We start from the raw sequence: 13,829 nt of genomic DNA on the forward strand, positions 1-13,829 counted from the left end.
TGGGGTTTCAGCATGTTGACCAGGATGGTCTCGATCTCTTGACCTCGTGATCCACCCGCCTCGGCCTCCCAAAGTGCTGGGATTACAGGTGTGAGCCACTGCGCCCAGCCTCCTGCCTGCTTTTTAAGGCATCATTAAATACCACTTTCTTAGATCCATGGATACTAACATAGAGCACAGCTTGACCCATAATAAACACTCAATAAATTGTAGGTATTATTAAATAAGAATTGTTCATAACTACTTTTCAATACCATCATTACCTGGTTCCCAATAAATTGTAGACATTTTGAGTAATACACATCTACAAACTAAGGAAAAGCAGTATTATCAGTAAGTGTAAGCAGGTTGAATGTAAAGTGAATGCATAAATGATTAATGTGTAGAATTTAGTTTTCATCTCTATCTGAATGTTTATCAAACTTTTTTTGTTTGTGTTGTTTTTTTGTTGTTGTTTTTTGAGACAGAGTTTCATTCTTGTTGCCCAGGCTGGAGTGCAATGGTGCGATCTCAGCTCACTGCAACCTCTGCCTCCTGTGTTCAGGCAATTCTCCTGCCTCAGCCTCCCAAGTAGCTGGGATTACAGGCACCTGCCACCACACCCAGCTATATTCTGTGTTCTTGTCACCTTTCCTCACAAAATTGCATTGAGAGCAGGATCATTACTTGTTTTTGCCACCAGTCCTAACATGAAGCGTCACAAATGGGAAGTGCTTGACAAGCGTGACTTGAATTCACCAAAGCTCTGTCTTCACTTTGTGTCGTTGTGATAATCCTATCAAAACAGGAAATGAAGCTAGTTTACCATGACTTGTTCATAATTGACTCATGCTGGTTCCCTTTTCTTCCCTAAGTGAATAATGTACTCCAGAATTTCATGGGCTTCTTCCACATTTATTGATCAGTACACTTCTAGAATCTGTTTCCCACTTGCCACAGCACTGGAATGGATATGTGGCCAGAGAACTCTCGTTCCTTTTTTTTTTTTTTTTTAACTGCTTAACTAAGAAGTAAGTGATATATAAAATATTGCACACATTTAAAGTATAACGTTGGATAAGTTTTAATACATGATATATCCATGAAGCCATTGTCTCGAAAAGTTACCTGGTTTCCATTTGTAATCTTCTTCGTCCCGTTCCCAGGCGACCCTGGGGGTAAATCCAAAGTAAACCCAGGATTACTTTGTATTTTCTGTAAATAGAAATCCTTTTCTTTTGGTCCGGCTTCACTCACCATAATTATTTGAGATTCATCTGTGTTGCATATATCAATAGTTCATTTCCTTTTATTATCAAATAGCAGGAATCTCGTTTCCTTTTATTATCAAATAGCAGGAATCCATCTGTTTTGAGACTTGAGATGGGTGTGCTCACTTTGGACCTTAATGTCCGTCCATTCCCTATGATTCATGGATCTTAGTATAGAATTCATCTAGGACTTGAGGTTACGTCCATTTAAAATGACTAGACACTCTCAATATCTTGGGCTCCTCAAGGGCAGAGTATTATTTATAATCATTGCATCCTAATGTTAGAATAGTTCTTGATATATTGAAGGTACTAACCCAATGCTAGATAAAGAAGGTACTAACCCAATGCTGGATAAAAGTTTCCCCCTTTATTGGCCAGGCGTGGTGGTTCATGCCTGTAATCCTAGCACGTTGAGAGGCCAAGGCAAGAGGATCACTTGAGTTCAGGAGTTTGAGACCAGCCTGGGCAACATTGTAGATCTCTGTCTCTACAAAAAAATTTTTTTAATTAGCCAGGTGTGGTGGTACTCGCCTGTGGTCCCTGCTACTCTAGAGGCTGGGGCTGCAGTGAGCTGCGATTGTGCCACTGCACTCTAGCATGGGTGACAGAGAGAGCCCATCTAAAAAAAAAAAGAAATATTTAATTTTTTCTCTCTTTAACATCTCATCCCCCCTTAAATTTTTTTTTTTTTTTTTAAACTGGGTGCCATGGTATGTGCCTGTAATCCCAACTACTGAGAAGCCTGAGGCAGTGAGCTTGGGAGTTCAGGACCAGACTGGGCAGCATAGTGAGACTTCATCTCAGTATCAAAAAAAAAAAAAAAATTTTTGGTTAATTATAGTAAAAAACATAAAATTTGCCATCTTAACCATTTTTAAGTAGGTTCAGTAGTGTTAAATATATTCACATTGTTGTGCAACAGATACAGAACTTTTTCATCTTGGAAAATTGAAAATCTGTACTCCTTGAACACATCTCCCAGTTTCTTCCTCTCCTCAGCCCTTTGTAACCACTATTCTCCTTTCTGATTCTATGAGTTTGTTAATATTAGATACCTTATAAAAGTGAAATCATATAGTATTTGTCTTTTTGTGACTGGCTTATTTCTGTTGATAATAATGTCCTCAAGATTCATCCATGTTATAGCATGTGATATAGAAAGACCTTTTTGGTTTTTTCCCCCTACTTTTATTGGGGCATAATTGACAAACAAAAGTTATATATGTTTATTGTGTACAGTGTGATGTTTTGATAAATGTATACCATGCAAAATGATCCCCACAGTAAAGCTTATTAAGATACCCATCACTTCACATAGTTACATTTATGTGTGTGGTGGTGTGGGGGCAGGAACATTTAAGATGTATTTCTGGTTTTTTTTTTGAGACAGTGTTTCACTCTTGTTGCCTAGGCTGGAGCCAGTGGCTGCAATCTTGGCTCACTGCAACCTCCACCTCTTGGGTTGACTCAGCCTCCTGAGTAGCTGGGATTATAGGTACCAGCCACCATGCCTGGCTGTCTTTTATATTTTTAGAAGAGACAAGGTTTCATCATGTTGTTCAGGCTGGTCTCACAGGTGATCCGCTTGCCTCGGCCTCCCAAAGTGCTGGGATTATGGGCATGAGCCACCATGCCTAGCCAATAATAATGACCATTCTAACAGCTGTGAGGTGATACCTCATTTTGGTTTTGATTGACATTTTTCTGATTAATGATTTTGCGCATTTTTTTCATATACCTGTTGACCATTTGTATGCCTTCTTTTGAGAAATGGCTATTCAGGTTCTTTGCCGCCTCTCCCTACCATCCCTACCTTCTTTTTTTCCATTTTGAGACAGACTCTCTCTATGTTACCCAGGCTAGTCTCGAACTCTTGGTCTCAATCCATTTTGATACAGGGTCTCTCTATGTTACCCAGGCTAGTCTCGAACTCTTAGTCTCAAACAATCTTCCTACCTCAGCCTCCTGAATAGCTAGGACTACAGGCAGGTGCCACTGCACCTGGCCTTTGCCCATTTTTAAATATTTTGTTTGTTTCTTGCTATTGAATTGTTTTGAGTTTCTTATATATTTTAAAAGTTAACCCCTTATCAGATATGTGGTTTGTAAATATTTTCTCCCATTCTATAGGTTGTCCCTTCACTATGTTGATTGCTTTTTTTGCTGTACAGAGGCTTTTTAGTTTGATGTAATTCAATTTGTCTAGTTTTGCTTCTTGGGGGTCATAACCAAAAAATAATTGCCCAGAACAATGTCAAGAAGCTTTCCCCCATATTTTCTTCTAGTAGTAGTATGATTTCAGGTTTGACACTTTTTGTCTTTAATCTGTCTTGGTTTGATTTTTTTATAAGGTGTGAAATAACCATCAGTTTTATTCTTTTACATGTAGTTTTCCAATTTTCCCAGCACCATTTATTGAACAGACTATCCTTCATGTTTGGGCTCTGTATTCTGGTCTATTTGTCTAATTTTTTGCCAGTACCATGCTGATTCCCTGCCCCCACCCAGCTTTATTAAGGTATAATTGACAAATACAAATTAGTATATGAAGCTGAGGTGGAGGTGCTGGAAAAAAAATTAGTATATATTTATGGTGTACAACATGATGTTTTGATATATGTGTATATTGTGAAATGAGTAAATCAAGCTAATTAACATGTCCATTATCTCACATACTTATCTTTTTTGCGGTTAGAATGTTTAAGATCTAATCTTTTAGCAATTGGGAAGTATGTAATACGTTATTATTAACTATAGTCCCCATGCTGTAGGATAGATCTCTAGAACTTACTCATCCTGGTTAACTGAAACTTTAACAAATCATCTGCACATTCCATCCTATCCCCACAGTGTCATGCTGTTTTGGTTGCTATAGCTTTATAGTATATTTTGAAATCAGGAGATGTGATGCCTCCACCTTTGTTCTTGCTCAAGATTGCTTTGGCTATATGGAGTCTTTTGTGGTTTCATATATGAATTTAAGGGTTGCTTTTCTGTTTCTGTGAAAAATGCATTGGAACTTTGATAGGGATTGCATTGAATCTGCAGACCACTTTGAGTAGTATCGACATTTTAAGAATATTAATTCACTCCCGGCACAGTGGCTGACACCTGTAATCCCAACACTTTGGGAGGCTGAGGTGGGAGGATCACCTAAGGCCAGGAGTTTGAGACTAGCCTGGATAACATGGTGAGACCCTATCTCTACCAAAAAAAGTTTTTAAATTAAAAAAATTAGCCAGGCATGGTTTTTGGATGTTGAATTCAATTTTCTTGTGTTTTGTTTTGTTTTGTTTTGTTTTGTTTTGTTTTGAGGTGGAGTCTCACACTGTAGGCCAGGCTGGAGTGCAGTGGCACGTTCTCAGCTCACTATAACCTCTGACTCCCGGGTTCAAGTGATTTTCCTGCCTCAGCCTCCTGAGTAGTTGGGATTACAGGCACCTGTAACCATGTTTGGCTAATTTTTTGTATTTTTAGTAGAGACAGGGTTTCACTATGTTGGCCAGGATGGTCTCCAACTCTTGACCTCCTGATCTGCCCGCCTCAGCCCCCCGAAGTGCTGAGAAGGCATGAGCCACTGCACCCACTGAATGTCCATATTTTTTCAAAGGCTGAATAGGCTGGGCATGGTGCTCACACCTGTAATCCCAGCACTTTGGGAGGCCAAGGTGGGTGGATCACCTCAGGTCAGTTCAAGACCAGCCTGGCCAGTGTGGTAAAACTCCATCTCTACTAAAAATTCAAAAATTAGCTGGGCATGGTGGCTGAGTCCTGTATCCCAACTACTTGGAAGGCTGAGGCAGGAGAATTACTTGAACCCAGGAGGCAGAGGTTGCAGTGAGCTGAAATTGCGCCATTGCACTCCAGCCTGGGCGACAACAGTGAAACTCCATCTCAAAAAGGGGGAAAAAAAGGCTGAATAATATTCTACTCATTGTATATGCTACATTTTCTTTATCTGTTCCTCCACAGTGGTCATGTGGGTTGCTTCCACATCTTAGGTATTGTGCGTAATGCTGCAATGAACATGAATTTGCCAATAGATCTTAGAGATTCTGCTTTGAATTGTTTTGCATATATGCACAGAAGTGGGATTGCTGGACCATTTGGGAATTCTATTTTTAATTTTTTGAGGAATTTCAAAGTAGTTACACCATTGTACATAGTAGAGTACTAGGGTTTGAATTTCTCTACATCCTCACCAACTCTTACTGTTTTCTGTTCATTTGTTTTTAATAGTGGCAGTCATAATGGATGTGTGGTGATAGCTTATTGTGGTTTTGATTTGCATTTCTCTAATGATTCATGATGATCAGCGTCTTTATAGATGTCTTCTTTTGAAACATTTTTATTCAACATTATGTCTTCTTTTTTAATGTTCCTTTTTAATGAACCATCTTTGGATTCCTGTGATAAGAGAGACACTTGTAGCAAAAACCTGCAGTGTGGTGGTAGTTAGGGACAAAAGGGATTGAGTAAAACAATATATAGTTGATAATGTCAAAGTGATTTTGAAGCATAAACTATTCAGAGACACCTGAAAGTTCGTGGTATGCCTTACTTGCCAGGTATCAACATTAAAATACATAAAATAAAACCGAGAAATCCATGGAGAAACTAGCAAGTATAGACTTGTTGTGGAAAAGTGCAAGCCTCTTTGTCATCAGTTCTATGAAAGACAGATTATGTAAACCAAAAAGGCAGCAGAATGGTTAAGTGGAGCAGAAGGAACAGACCAAACTCCGTGGACAGGATCACACCTTTTTTTCAAGTGGGACCAGATGAGAATGATCTCATGTTTTCGCACTTAAAAGGAGGCAGTTAGTTATTTGTCACTGAGTGTTGACACAGTAGTGGGGCTCACTGACCATAAGCTCCTCTCTCCAAAAATTTTGTTGAATTATACTTTTGCAGAAGAAGTTATGGCCACATTTGACTGTTAACACTAGAAATTTGTAATATTAACAGTAGAAAATTGTAGTGTTGGGTTTAAACCAGTGTTTTGTAACCAGTATTTGTAACTAATTTATGCTGTCATTGAACATAATCATGTTCTATGATTTGAATTACCAAAATAGAATATTTATTTCTAAAAATATTCTCAATATTAAATAAGCTTGTTTATTATATATGCTTTTAAATATATTTTGTTAAATTATTACAATATACTTTTGCCTGTCTAACTGAAAATCACTGGCTTAAGGCCTCATGCAGCAAACCAAAGCAAAGTAAGATTTGAGTAGTGATTCTTTTACTTACAAAATATATTTCATTTCAAAGCATTTTGGACCACCTGTGTGCTGCCTGTTAATGGTGTTTTAGGATAATTGGATCCGAGTAAGACAGAGTTCTCCTCCAGAGCCTTATCTTGTCATAGAATCAGACAAATAAATCAGTAATTTTTAGGATAAGTAGACTGATAAATATTATTATAGAAGCATAAACATTATTTTTTATTTATTTAATTTGGAGACAGAGTCTCACTCTGTTGCCCGGGCTGGAATGCAGTGGTGAGATCTTGGCTCACTGCCATCTCCACCCCCCAGATTCAAGTGATTGTTGTGCCTCAGCCTCCTGAGTAGCTGGAATTACACATTCGGCTAATTTTTTTGTACTTTTAGTAGAGGCAGGGTTTCACCATGTTGTCCAGGCTGGTCTCAAAACTCCTGTCCTCAAGTTATCTGCCCACCTAAGCCTCCAAAGTGCTGGGATTGCAGGCGTGAGCCACTGCACCTCGCCTTAGAAGCATAAGCTTTAGAATAAGGCTGTTTTACTGTTTTCTAGCCTTTACCCCAAGGAAACAAGAAATGTTGTCTTATTGCCTGTCAATATTATTTTATTGCTTTGGTCAATGGCCAAATGTTGACATTTATTAATATGAAAAGTTCTTATATACAAATTTTAATAGAATGTTTATCATAAAGATAGCAGAAATACCGAAGATTCAAATTCATCATAAAATCGAAGGTATAATTTTTATTATTGCTTTTGCTTAGAATTCTGGTATATCAGACATTAAGGACAACTAGGAAAGAACTGGGCTGCATGTTATTGCTAAAAATGTGTTTTTTGAAGAATACTTTCTAGGTTTTGTTATAAAACTACCCAAACTTTTTTGTTTGTTTGTTTTTTGAGACTGAGTCTCACTCTGTCGCCAGGCTGGAGTGCAGTGGTGCAACCTTGGCTCACTGCAAACTCTGCCTCCTGGGTTCAAGCTATTCTCCTGCTTCAGCCTCCCGAGAGCTGGGACTACAGGCGTGCGCCACCATGCCCAGCTAATATTTGAATTTTTAGTAGAGACAGCGTTTCACCAAGTTGGCCAGGATGGTCTCAATCTCTTGACCTTGTGATCCTCCTGCCTTGGCCTCCCAAAGTGCTGGGATTATAGGTATGAGTCACCACGCCCGGCCAAAACTACCCAAACATCTTGATTCAGTTTCTTGGGGGGAAAATGATCATGTTAGTTTACAAGTGAGATAAACGAAGTTAATACAAGTAATCAAAGTGTTCTCTTGGTCGATTTTTGGTAGGGATAAAGATGTATGGTTGTAGGTTATTTGAATGTTTCTTCTATGTCAGAGAAATTTGATATAACAGTAGGAAGTTGTTTTGGAGGCCGAAGTGATTACTCTCACCAGAATGCAGTTGCTAAGACAATGGGAAAATGCTTTTTTGTGTGTGTTTTTGGGTAAAACCCATGTTTCTGGGTTATCAAAATAGGCATCCACACAGTTAACAGGGCGGTTAATTTTGAGAGTCACTAGGTGCTATCTCATGTCAGTTGCATTCATACTCCCTAACTTGAGGTCTTTTTTGTGATAATACACATGCCACCTTCATGGGTATGAAACAGGTGTTTACGCGGAGTGTTAAAAATGTAATACTTTACCAATTTGCATTCTTTCTGCAAATATTCTGAGGGCTGTTTTTAATGCCATCTGTCTCTCTTTTTTAAGCTCTGCTTATGATAATGTCAACAAAGTTCGAGTGGCTATCAAGAAAATCAGCCCCTTTGAGCACCAGACTTACTGCCAGAGAACCCTGAGGGAGATAAAAATCTTACTGCGCTTCAGACATGAGAACATCATTGGAATCAATGACATTATTCGAGCACCGACCATCGAGCAAATGAAAGATGTGTATCCTTTTTGGGCAACTAGCCAATTCCACTGCTTGGTAACCTTGTTGAGTAAATAGAATTCAAAATTTCCTGAACTTAAAGGAAAAGTTAAACGTGCTAAAGGAAAAGTCGTGGTCTGCTTGCCATTTACTCCCTAAGTCTAGTTATGGAAAATCTTGGTTAACTCCATTTCCAGTCATGTTTTTTCTATCCAAGGGATGGTTTTTTGTGAAGATGAAAAGGAAAAGGGAAGATCATTAGTAGGCTAAGAAAGAGGGCACTGTGGCTCTCAACTGGTGAAATCAGGACTGTCCTCATCTTAGAGTCAGGTCACCAACTCTTTAGGTCTCAGTTTACTCACCTTTAAAATGAAGGAATTGCTAGTCATGATCTTTAAGGTCGACCGAGCTCTGAAATTATGTCATTAGCTATGACCAACGTTTAGAAATGTAGACTGAGCAGGTCTAGAGGATGCTGCCTGGGTTAAAGGCTCCATTTGAAAGATAGAGAGGTTAAGTGTACTCTATATAAGAAGAGGATCTGCCAGAATGGAGAAGGTTAGGCTAGTACAGCACTCCTACCAGCTTACCCAATTTGTATTCCGCCCCTCCAGGGTGTGGCAGCTCACACTGTCTCTAGGCAGCCCTTTCCATTTTTAAATAGCTCTCTTAATAAGTTGTAGTGTTATTTGAAATGAAATGCCTCCTGCCACTACCACCTGTTGGTCCTACTTTACTTTTTGCTATGAAAATAAGCCTCTTTCAGATGACAGATTTTAAAATCATGTTTTGTTTGAATCCCTTGCTGTGCCGCGTCTAGCATAAATCTATAGGAGACAGAGATTTGTATTTGCACAGAAGTGAATACAAGAAATGCAGAAAGACTGCTAATGAAATAATATGATGACGTTAAAGGCTAACGGCTTTAATAATTTAATTTCTGTAAGAAAGAAAGTAGCCATATCTAAAGGTGGTTGGATACAGGCAGGAAAGCAAGAGGAGCAAAACTAGCACAAACTCTTTCTTAGCACACCTTGCCCATAGTCTTGTTTATTTAGGGCGTTTTTTGTTGTTTTTTTTTTTTTTTTTTTTTTTTTTTTTTTTTTTTTTTTTTTTGTTTTTTTTTTTTTTTTTTTTTTTTTTTTGGGAGACAGAGTTTCACTCTTGTTGCCCAAGCTAGGGTGCAATGGGGCAGTCTCTGCTCACTGCAGCCTCCGCCTCCTGGGTACAAGTGATTCTCCTTGCTCAGCCTCCTGAGTAGCTGTGATTACAGGTGCCTGCCACCATGCCAGGCTAAATTTTTTGTATTTTTAGTAGAGATGGGGTTTCACTATGTTGGCCAGTCTGGTCTCGAACTCCTGACCTCAGATGATCCACCTGCCTTGGCCTCCCAAAGTGCTTGGATTACAGGCACGAGCCATCACACCCCACTATTTAGGATCTTAGCAGTAATGGAAGAGTCAAGATAATAGATTTAGGGTTGGATTTACTAGCAAGAGTTAGTTTCTTGACCTGTATTTCTGGAAGTTTTATGATTGGCTTTTGAGGAGCTTGGGAGAGGAGGGGAGGAACAAGAAGGAAAAGAATAGTAACATTACAGGTTACTGAACCAACAGAGGAGGGGAATATGTGCTACTTAGAGGACACCAGTGTTTCCAACAAACCTTGGAGGGGTTTCACTGATTTTGGACAATTTAGAGAACAAAGAGGTTGAGACTTCAAGATTGGCCAGTATTTCCGTAACATCCAGTTTCGGATCTCAGTCTAGGCCCATAGCTGTGTCAGCCAGATATGCTATACTGCCTGCCATCTCACAGGACCTAAATGGAGTTAAGGATTTCAGATTCCTTCCATGAAGGAAACCAAGTTTTCCTCAGTTTCTTCTTTACTTTAAGGGCCTCGTGGTGTAATAATGGACTGTTTGGGAAGAGAGTCAAGAGAGGATGCATTTTTGTTTTCAATGCTTTGCTAAATGTGACCAGCTAATTGGTGTTTTACCTTAACCTGTACAAACAGATATATAGTACAGGACCTCATGGAAACAGATCTTTACAAGCTCTTGAAGACACAACACCTCAGCAACGACCATATCTGCTATTTTCTTTACCAGATCCTCAGAGGGTTAAAATATATCCATTCAGCTAATGTTCTGCACCGTGACCTCAAGCCTTCCAATCTGCTGCTCAACACCACCTGTGATCTCAAGGTCAGCCAGGTTATTTACTATTAGAGTGATATATATTGAAAAACTCTTTGACTGAAGCATAGTTATATATGTCATTATTCATATTTAAAATTACACCAGAAATACCCAAAAACTTTTTTTTTTTTTTTTTGAGATGTAGTCTCACTATGTTAACCAGGCCGGAGTGCAGTGATGCAATCTCAAGCTCACTGTAATCTCCGCCTTCCAGGTCCAAATATTTCTCCTGCCTCAACCTACTGAGTAACTGGGATTACAGGTGCCTGCCAGCATGCCTGGCTAATTTTTGCCGTTTTAGTAGAGACAGGATTTCACCATGTTGGCCATGCTGGTCTGAAACTCCTGACCTCAGGCGATCTGCCTGCCTCAGCCTCCCAGTGTGCTGGGATTACAGGCTTGAGCCACCACACCTAGCCCAAAAACATTTTTATAGCAAAAAGGCTAGTAAAGATGGTAGTCTTCTTCTTCTTTAGCACGTTGCCCCTTTCTCCCCAGAGATTTCTTTTCTTTTTTTGTTTAAAGACAGCATCTTAGTATTTTTCCCAGGCTGGTCTGGAACTCCTGGCCTCAAGCAGTCTTCCTTTCTCAGCCTCCCAAAGTGCTGTGATTACATAGGTGGGCAACTGCACCATGCTGAGATAACTAACTACTATAACAAATTGGTGGTCAGGTGTGGTGGCTTACAAGCCTGTAATCCTAGCACTTTTGGAGACCAAGGTGGATGGATCACCTGAAGTCAGGTGTTTGAGACCACCCTGGCCAACATGGCCAAACCTCATCTCTACAAAAATTATAAAAATTAGCCAGGCATGCATGGAGGTACACACCTGTAATCTCAGCTACATGGGAGGCTAAGGAAGGAGAATTGCTTGAACCCAGGAGGCAGAGGTTGCAGTGAGCTGAGATCATACCACTGTACGCCAACCTGGGTGACAAAGTGAGTCTCTGTCTTACCAAAAAAAAAAAAAAAAAGTGTATTTTCTCTTACATACATGTGTACTTTTATACTTTATATAGGTAAACAGGATCATGTACATTTTGTGTTAGTTTTTAAAATCATCTGTTTTGTTAGTGATATTTTTCTTAAATAAATTTTATCCAAAAGATAGAAAGCAGCAGAAAACTTAACCTCACTGACTTTAATACCTAAGAAGGTATTCCAGGCCGGGCGCAGTGGCTCACGCCTATAATCCCAGCACTTTGGGAGGCTGAGGCGGGTGGATCACAAGGTCAGGAGTTCGAGACCAGCCTGGCCAAGATGTTGAAACCCCGTCTCTACTAAAAATACAAAAAAAATGTAGCTGTGTGGGGTGGCACGCACCTGTAATCCCAGCTACTCAGGAGGCTGAGGCAAGAGAATTGCTTGAACCTGGGAGACTGAGGCTGCAATGAGCTGAGATCTCGCCATTGCACTCCAGCCTGGGTGACAGAGTGATACTCCGTCTCAAAAAAAAAAAAAAAAAATGTATTCCAACTGAAAAAACCCCAAATCATTTACAGTCCTCTGAGTTCTCCTGAAAATATGCAGCATTTACATATTTCTATTTTAATAGGTGTCATAGGTAAGCAAAGAGGGAAATTTATGGATGTCTAAGATATGATGGAGTGATGTGAATTCAGTGTACAAAAATGCACAGGAATTCAAGCAAACCTAAATTAATAGGAAGACACCCCATGTCCATGGATCATAAGACTTAATACTGTTAAGATGGCAGTGTTCCCCAAATTGATCTGCAGATTTAGTACAATCCCTATCAAAGCCCCAGCTGTTTTTTTCTGCAGAAATTGAAAGGCTGATCCTAAAATTCATATGGAAATTCATATGGACTGCTGATACACTTGCCGATTTCAAAATTTACTACAAAACACAGTAATCAAGACAGTGTGCTACTGGCATAAGAACAGACATGTAGCTCAGTGGAATAGAAGTGAGAGTCAGTAAATAAACTCATATGTCTCTGGTCAACTGATTTTTGACCAGGATGCCAGGACCATTTATTGGGGAAAGAATAGTCTTTTCAACAAATGAATCTGCGACAACATTAATGAATAGCCGCATACAGAAAGATGAAAAAAATTAATTAATTCACGCCCGTAATCACAGCACTTTGGGAGGCCAGTGCAGGTAGATTGCCTGAGCTCTGGAGTTCAAGACCAGCCTGGGCAACAGAGATGGCAAAACCCCACATCTCTACCAACAATACAAAAAAAAAAATTATCTGGGCGTGGTGTCTGTGGTCCCAGCTACTCAGGAGGCTGAGTGGGAGGACTGCTTGAGCCTGGAAGGTGGAAGTTGCAGTGAGCTGAGATCACACCACTGCACTGCAACTGGGGTGACAACGTGAGACCCTATCTCAAAAGGAAAAAAAACCTCAAAATGGATTGAAGAACACAATTTAAAAGCTAAAACTTTGGGCCTGGCACAGTGGCTCACGCCTGTAACTTTGGGAGGCTGAGGCGGGCAGATCATGAGGTCAGGAGATAAAGACCATCCTGGCTAACATGGTGAAACCTAGTCTCTACTAAAAATACAGAAAATTAGCCAGGCATGGTGGTATGTGCTGGTAGTCCCAGCTACTCAGGAGGCTGAGGCAGGAGAATCTCCTGAACTCGGGAGGCAGAGGTTGCAATGAGCCGAGATCGTGCCACTGTACTCCAACCTGGGTGACAGAGAAGACTCTGTCTCTAAAAAAAAAAAAGGCTAAAACTCTAATACCGTCAGGAAACAGAAGTGTAAATCTTTGCAATATTATGTTAAACAAAGCCTCTTATACATGACACCAAAGCACAAGCAGCGAAAGAAAAAAAGTAACTGGATTTCATCAAAATTAGAAACTTGTGCTACAAAGCAAACCAAAAAAGTGAAAAGGCAAGCCACAGAATGAGAGAAGATATTTGCAAATCATACATCTGATAAGGGACTTAAAACTAGAATATATCCTCTCTTCCTTTCTCCGCCATCGTGGTGTGTGCATTACTCCGTTTCTTGCCATGTCTTCTCACAAGACTTTCAGGATTAAGCGATTCCTGGCCAAGAAACAAAAGCAAAATCGTCCCATTCCCCAGTGGATTCGGATGAAAACTGGTAATAAAATCAGGTACAACTCCAAAAGGAGACATTGGAGAAGAACCAAACTTGGTCTGTAAGAAATTACACATGTGATGGCACACATATTTATGCTGTCTGTAGGTCACAGTCGTGTTACCAAATCAAGCTGAAAAATGTCACCGCCATCTGGAGAAGTTTGAACAGT

General features: G+C 39.8%; 2 protein-coding genes across 2 annotated transcripts in view; both read left to right on the forward strand.

Annotated features, from left to right (window-relative positions):
• The window catches only part of MAPK1 (mitogen-activated protein kinase 1), a 101,463-nt gene that overhangs the window by 41,604 nt on the left and 46,030 nt on the right, over positions 1 to 13,829 (forward strand). The window contains exons 2-3 of the mRNA XM_017518612.1: positions 8,210 to 8,392; positions 10,389 to 10,578. Coding sequence (XP_017374101.1) covers positions 8,210 to 8,392; positions 10,389 to 10,578 — 373 coding nt within the window. The remainder of the gene's footprint in view (positions 1 to 8,209; positions 8,393 to 10,388; positions 10,579 to 13,829) is intronic.
• On the forward strand, positions 13,523 to 13,812 carry LOC108296201 (60S ribosomal protein L39). The gene has a single exon (XM_017518617.2). It carries the CDS (start codon positions 13,567 to 13,569, stop codon positions 13,720 to 13,722), a length of 156 nt encoding a protein of 51 aa, XP_017374106.1. The 5' UTR covers positions 13,523 to 13,566; the 3' UTR covers positions 13,723 to 13,812.

The sequence above is a fragment of the Cebus imitator genome, unplaced genomic scaffold (assembly GCF_001604975.1).
Source record: "Cebus imitator isolate Cc_AM_T3 unplaced genomic scaffold, Cebus_imitator-1.0 Scaffold690, whole genome shotgun sequence".
NCBI lineage: Eukaryota > Metazoa > Chordata > Mammalia > Primates > Cebidae > Cebus > Cebus imitator.

Bases quoted from the DNA above. Each gene is read 5' to 3' on its own strand.
- LOC108296201 (XM_017518617.2), top strand. From the start codon at position 13,567: ATGTCTTCTCACAAGACTTTCAGGATTAAGCGATTCCTGGCCAAGAAA.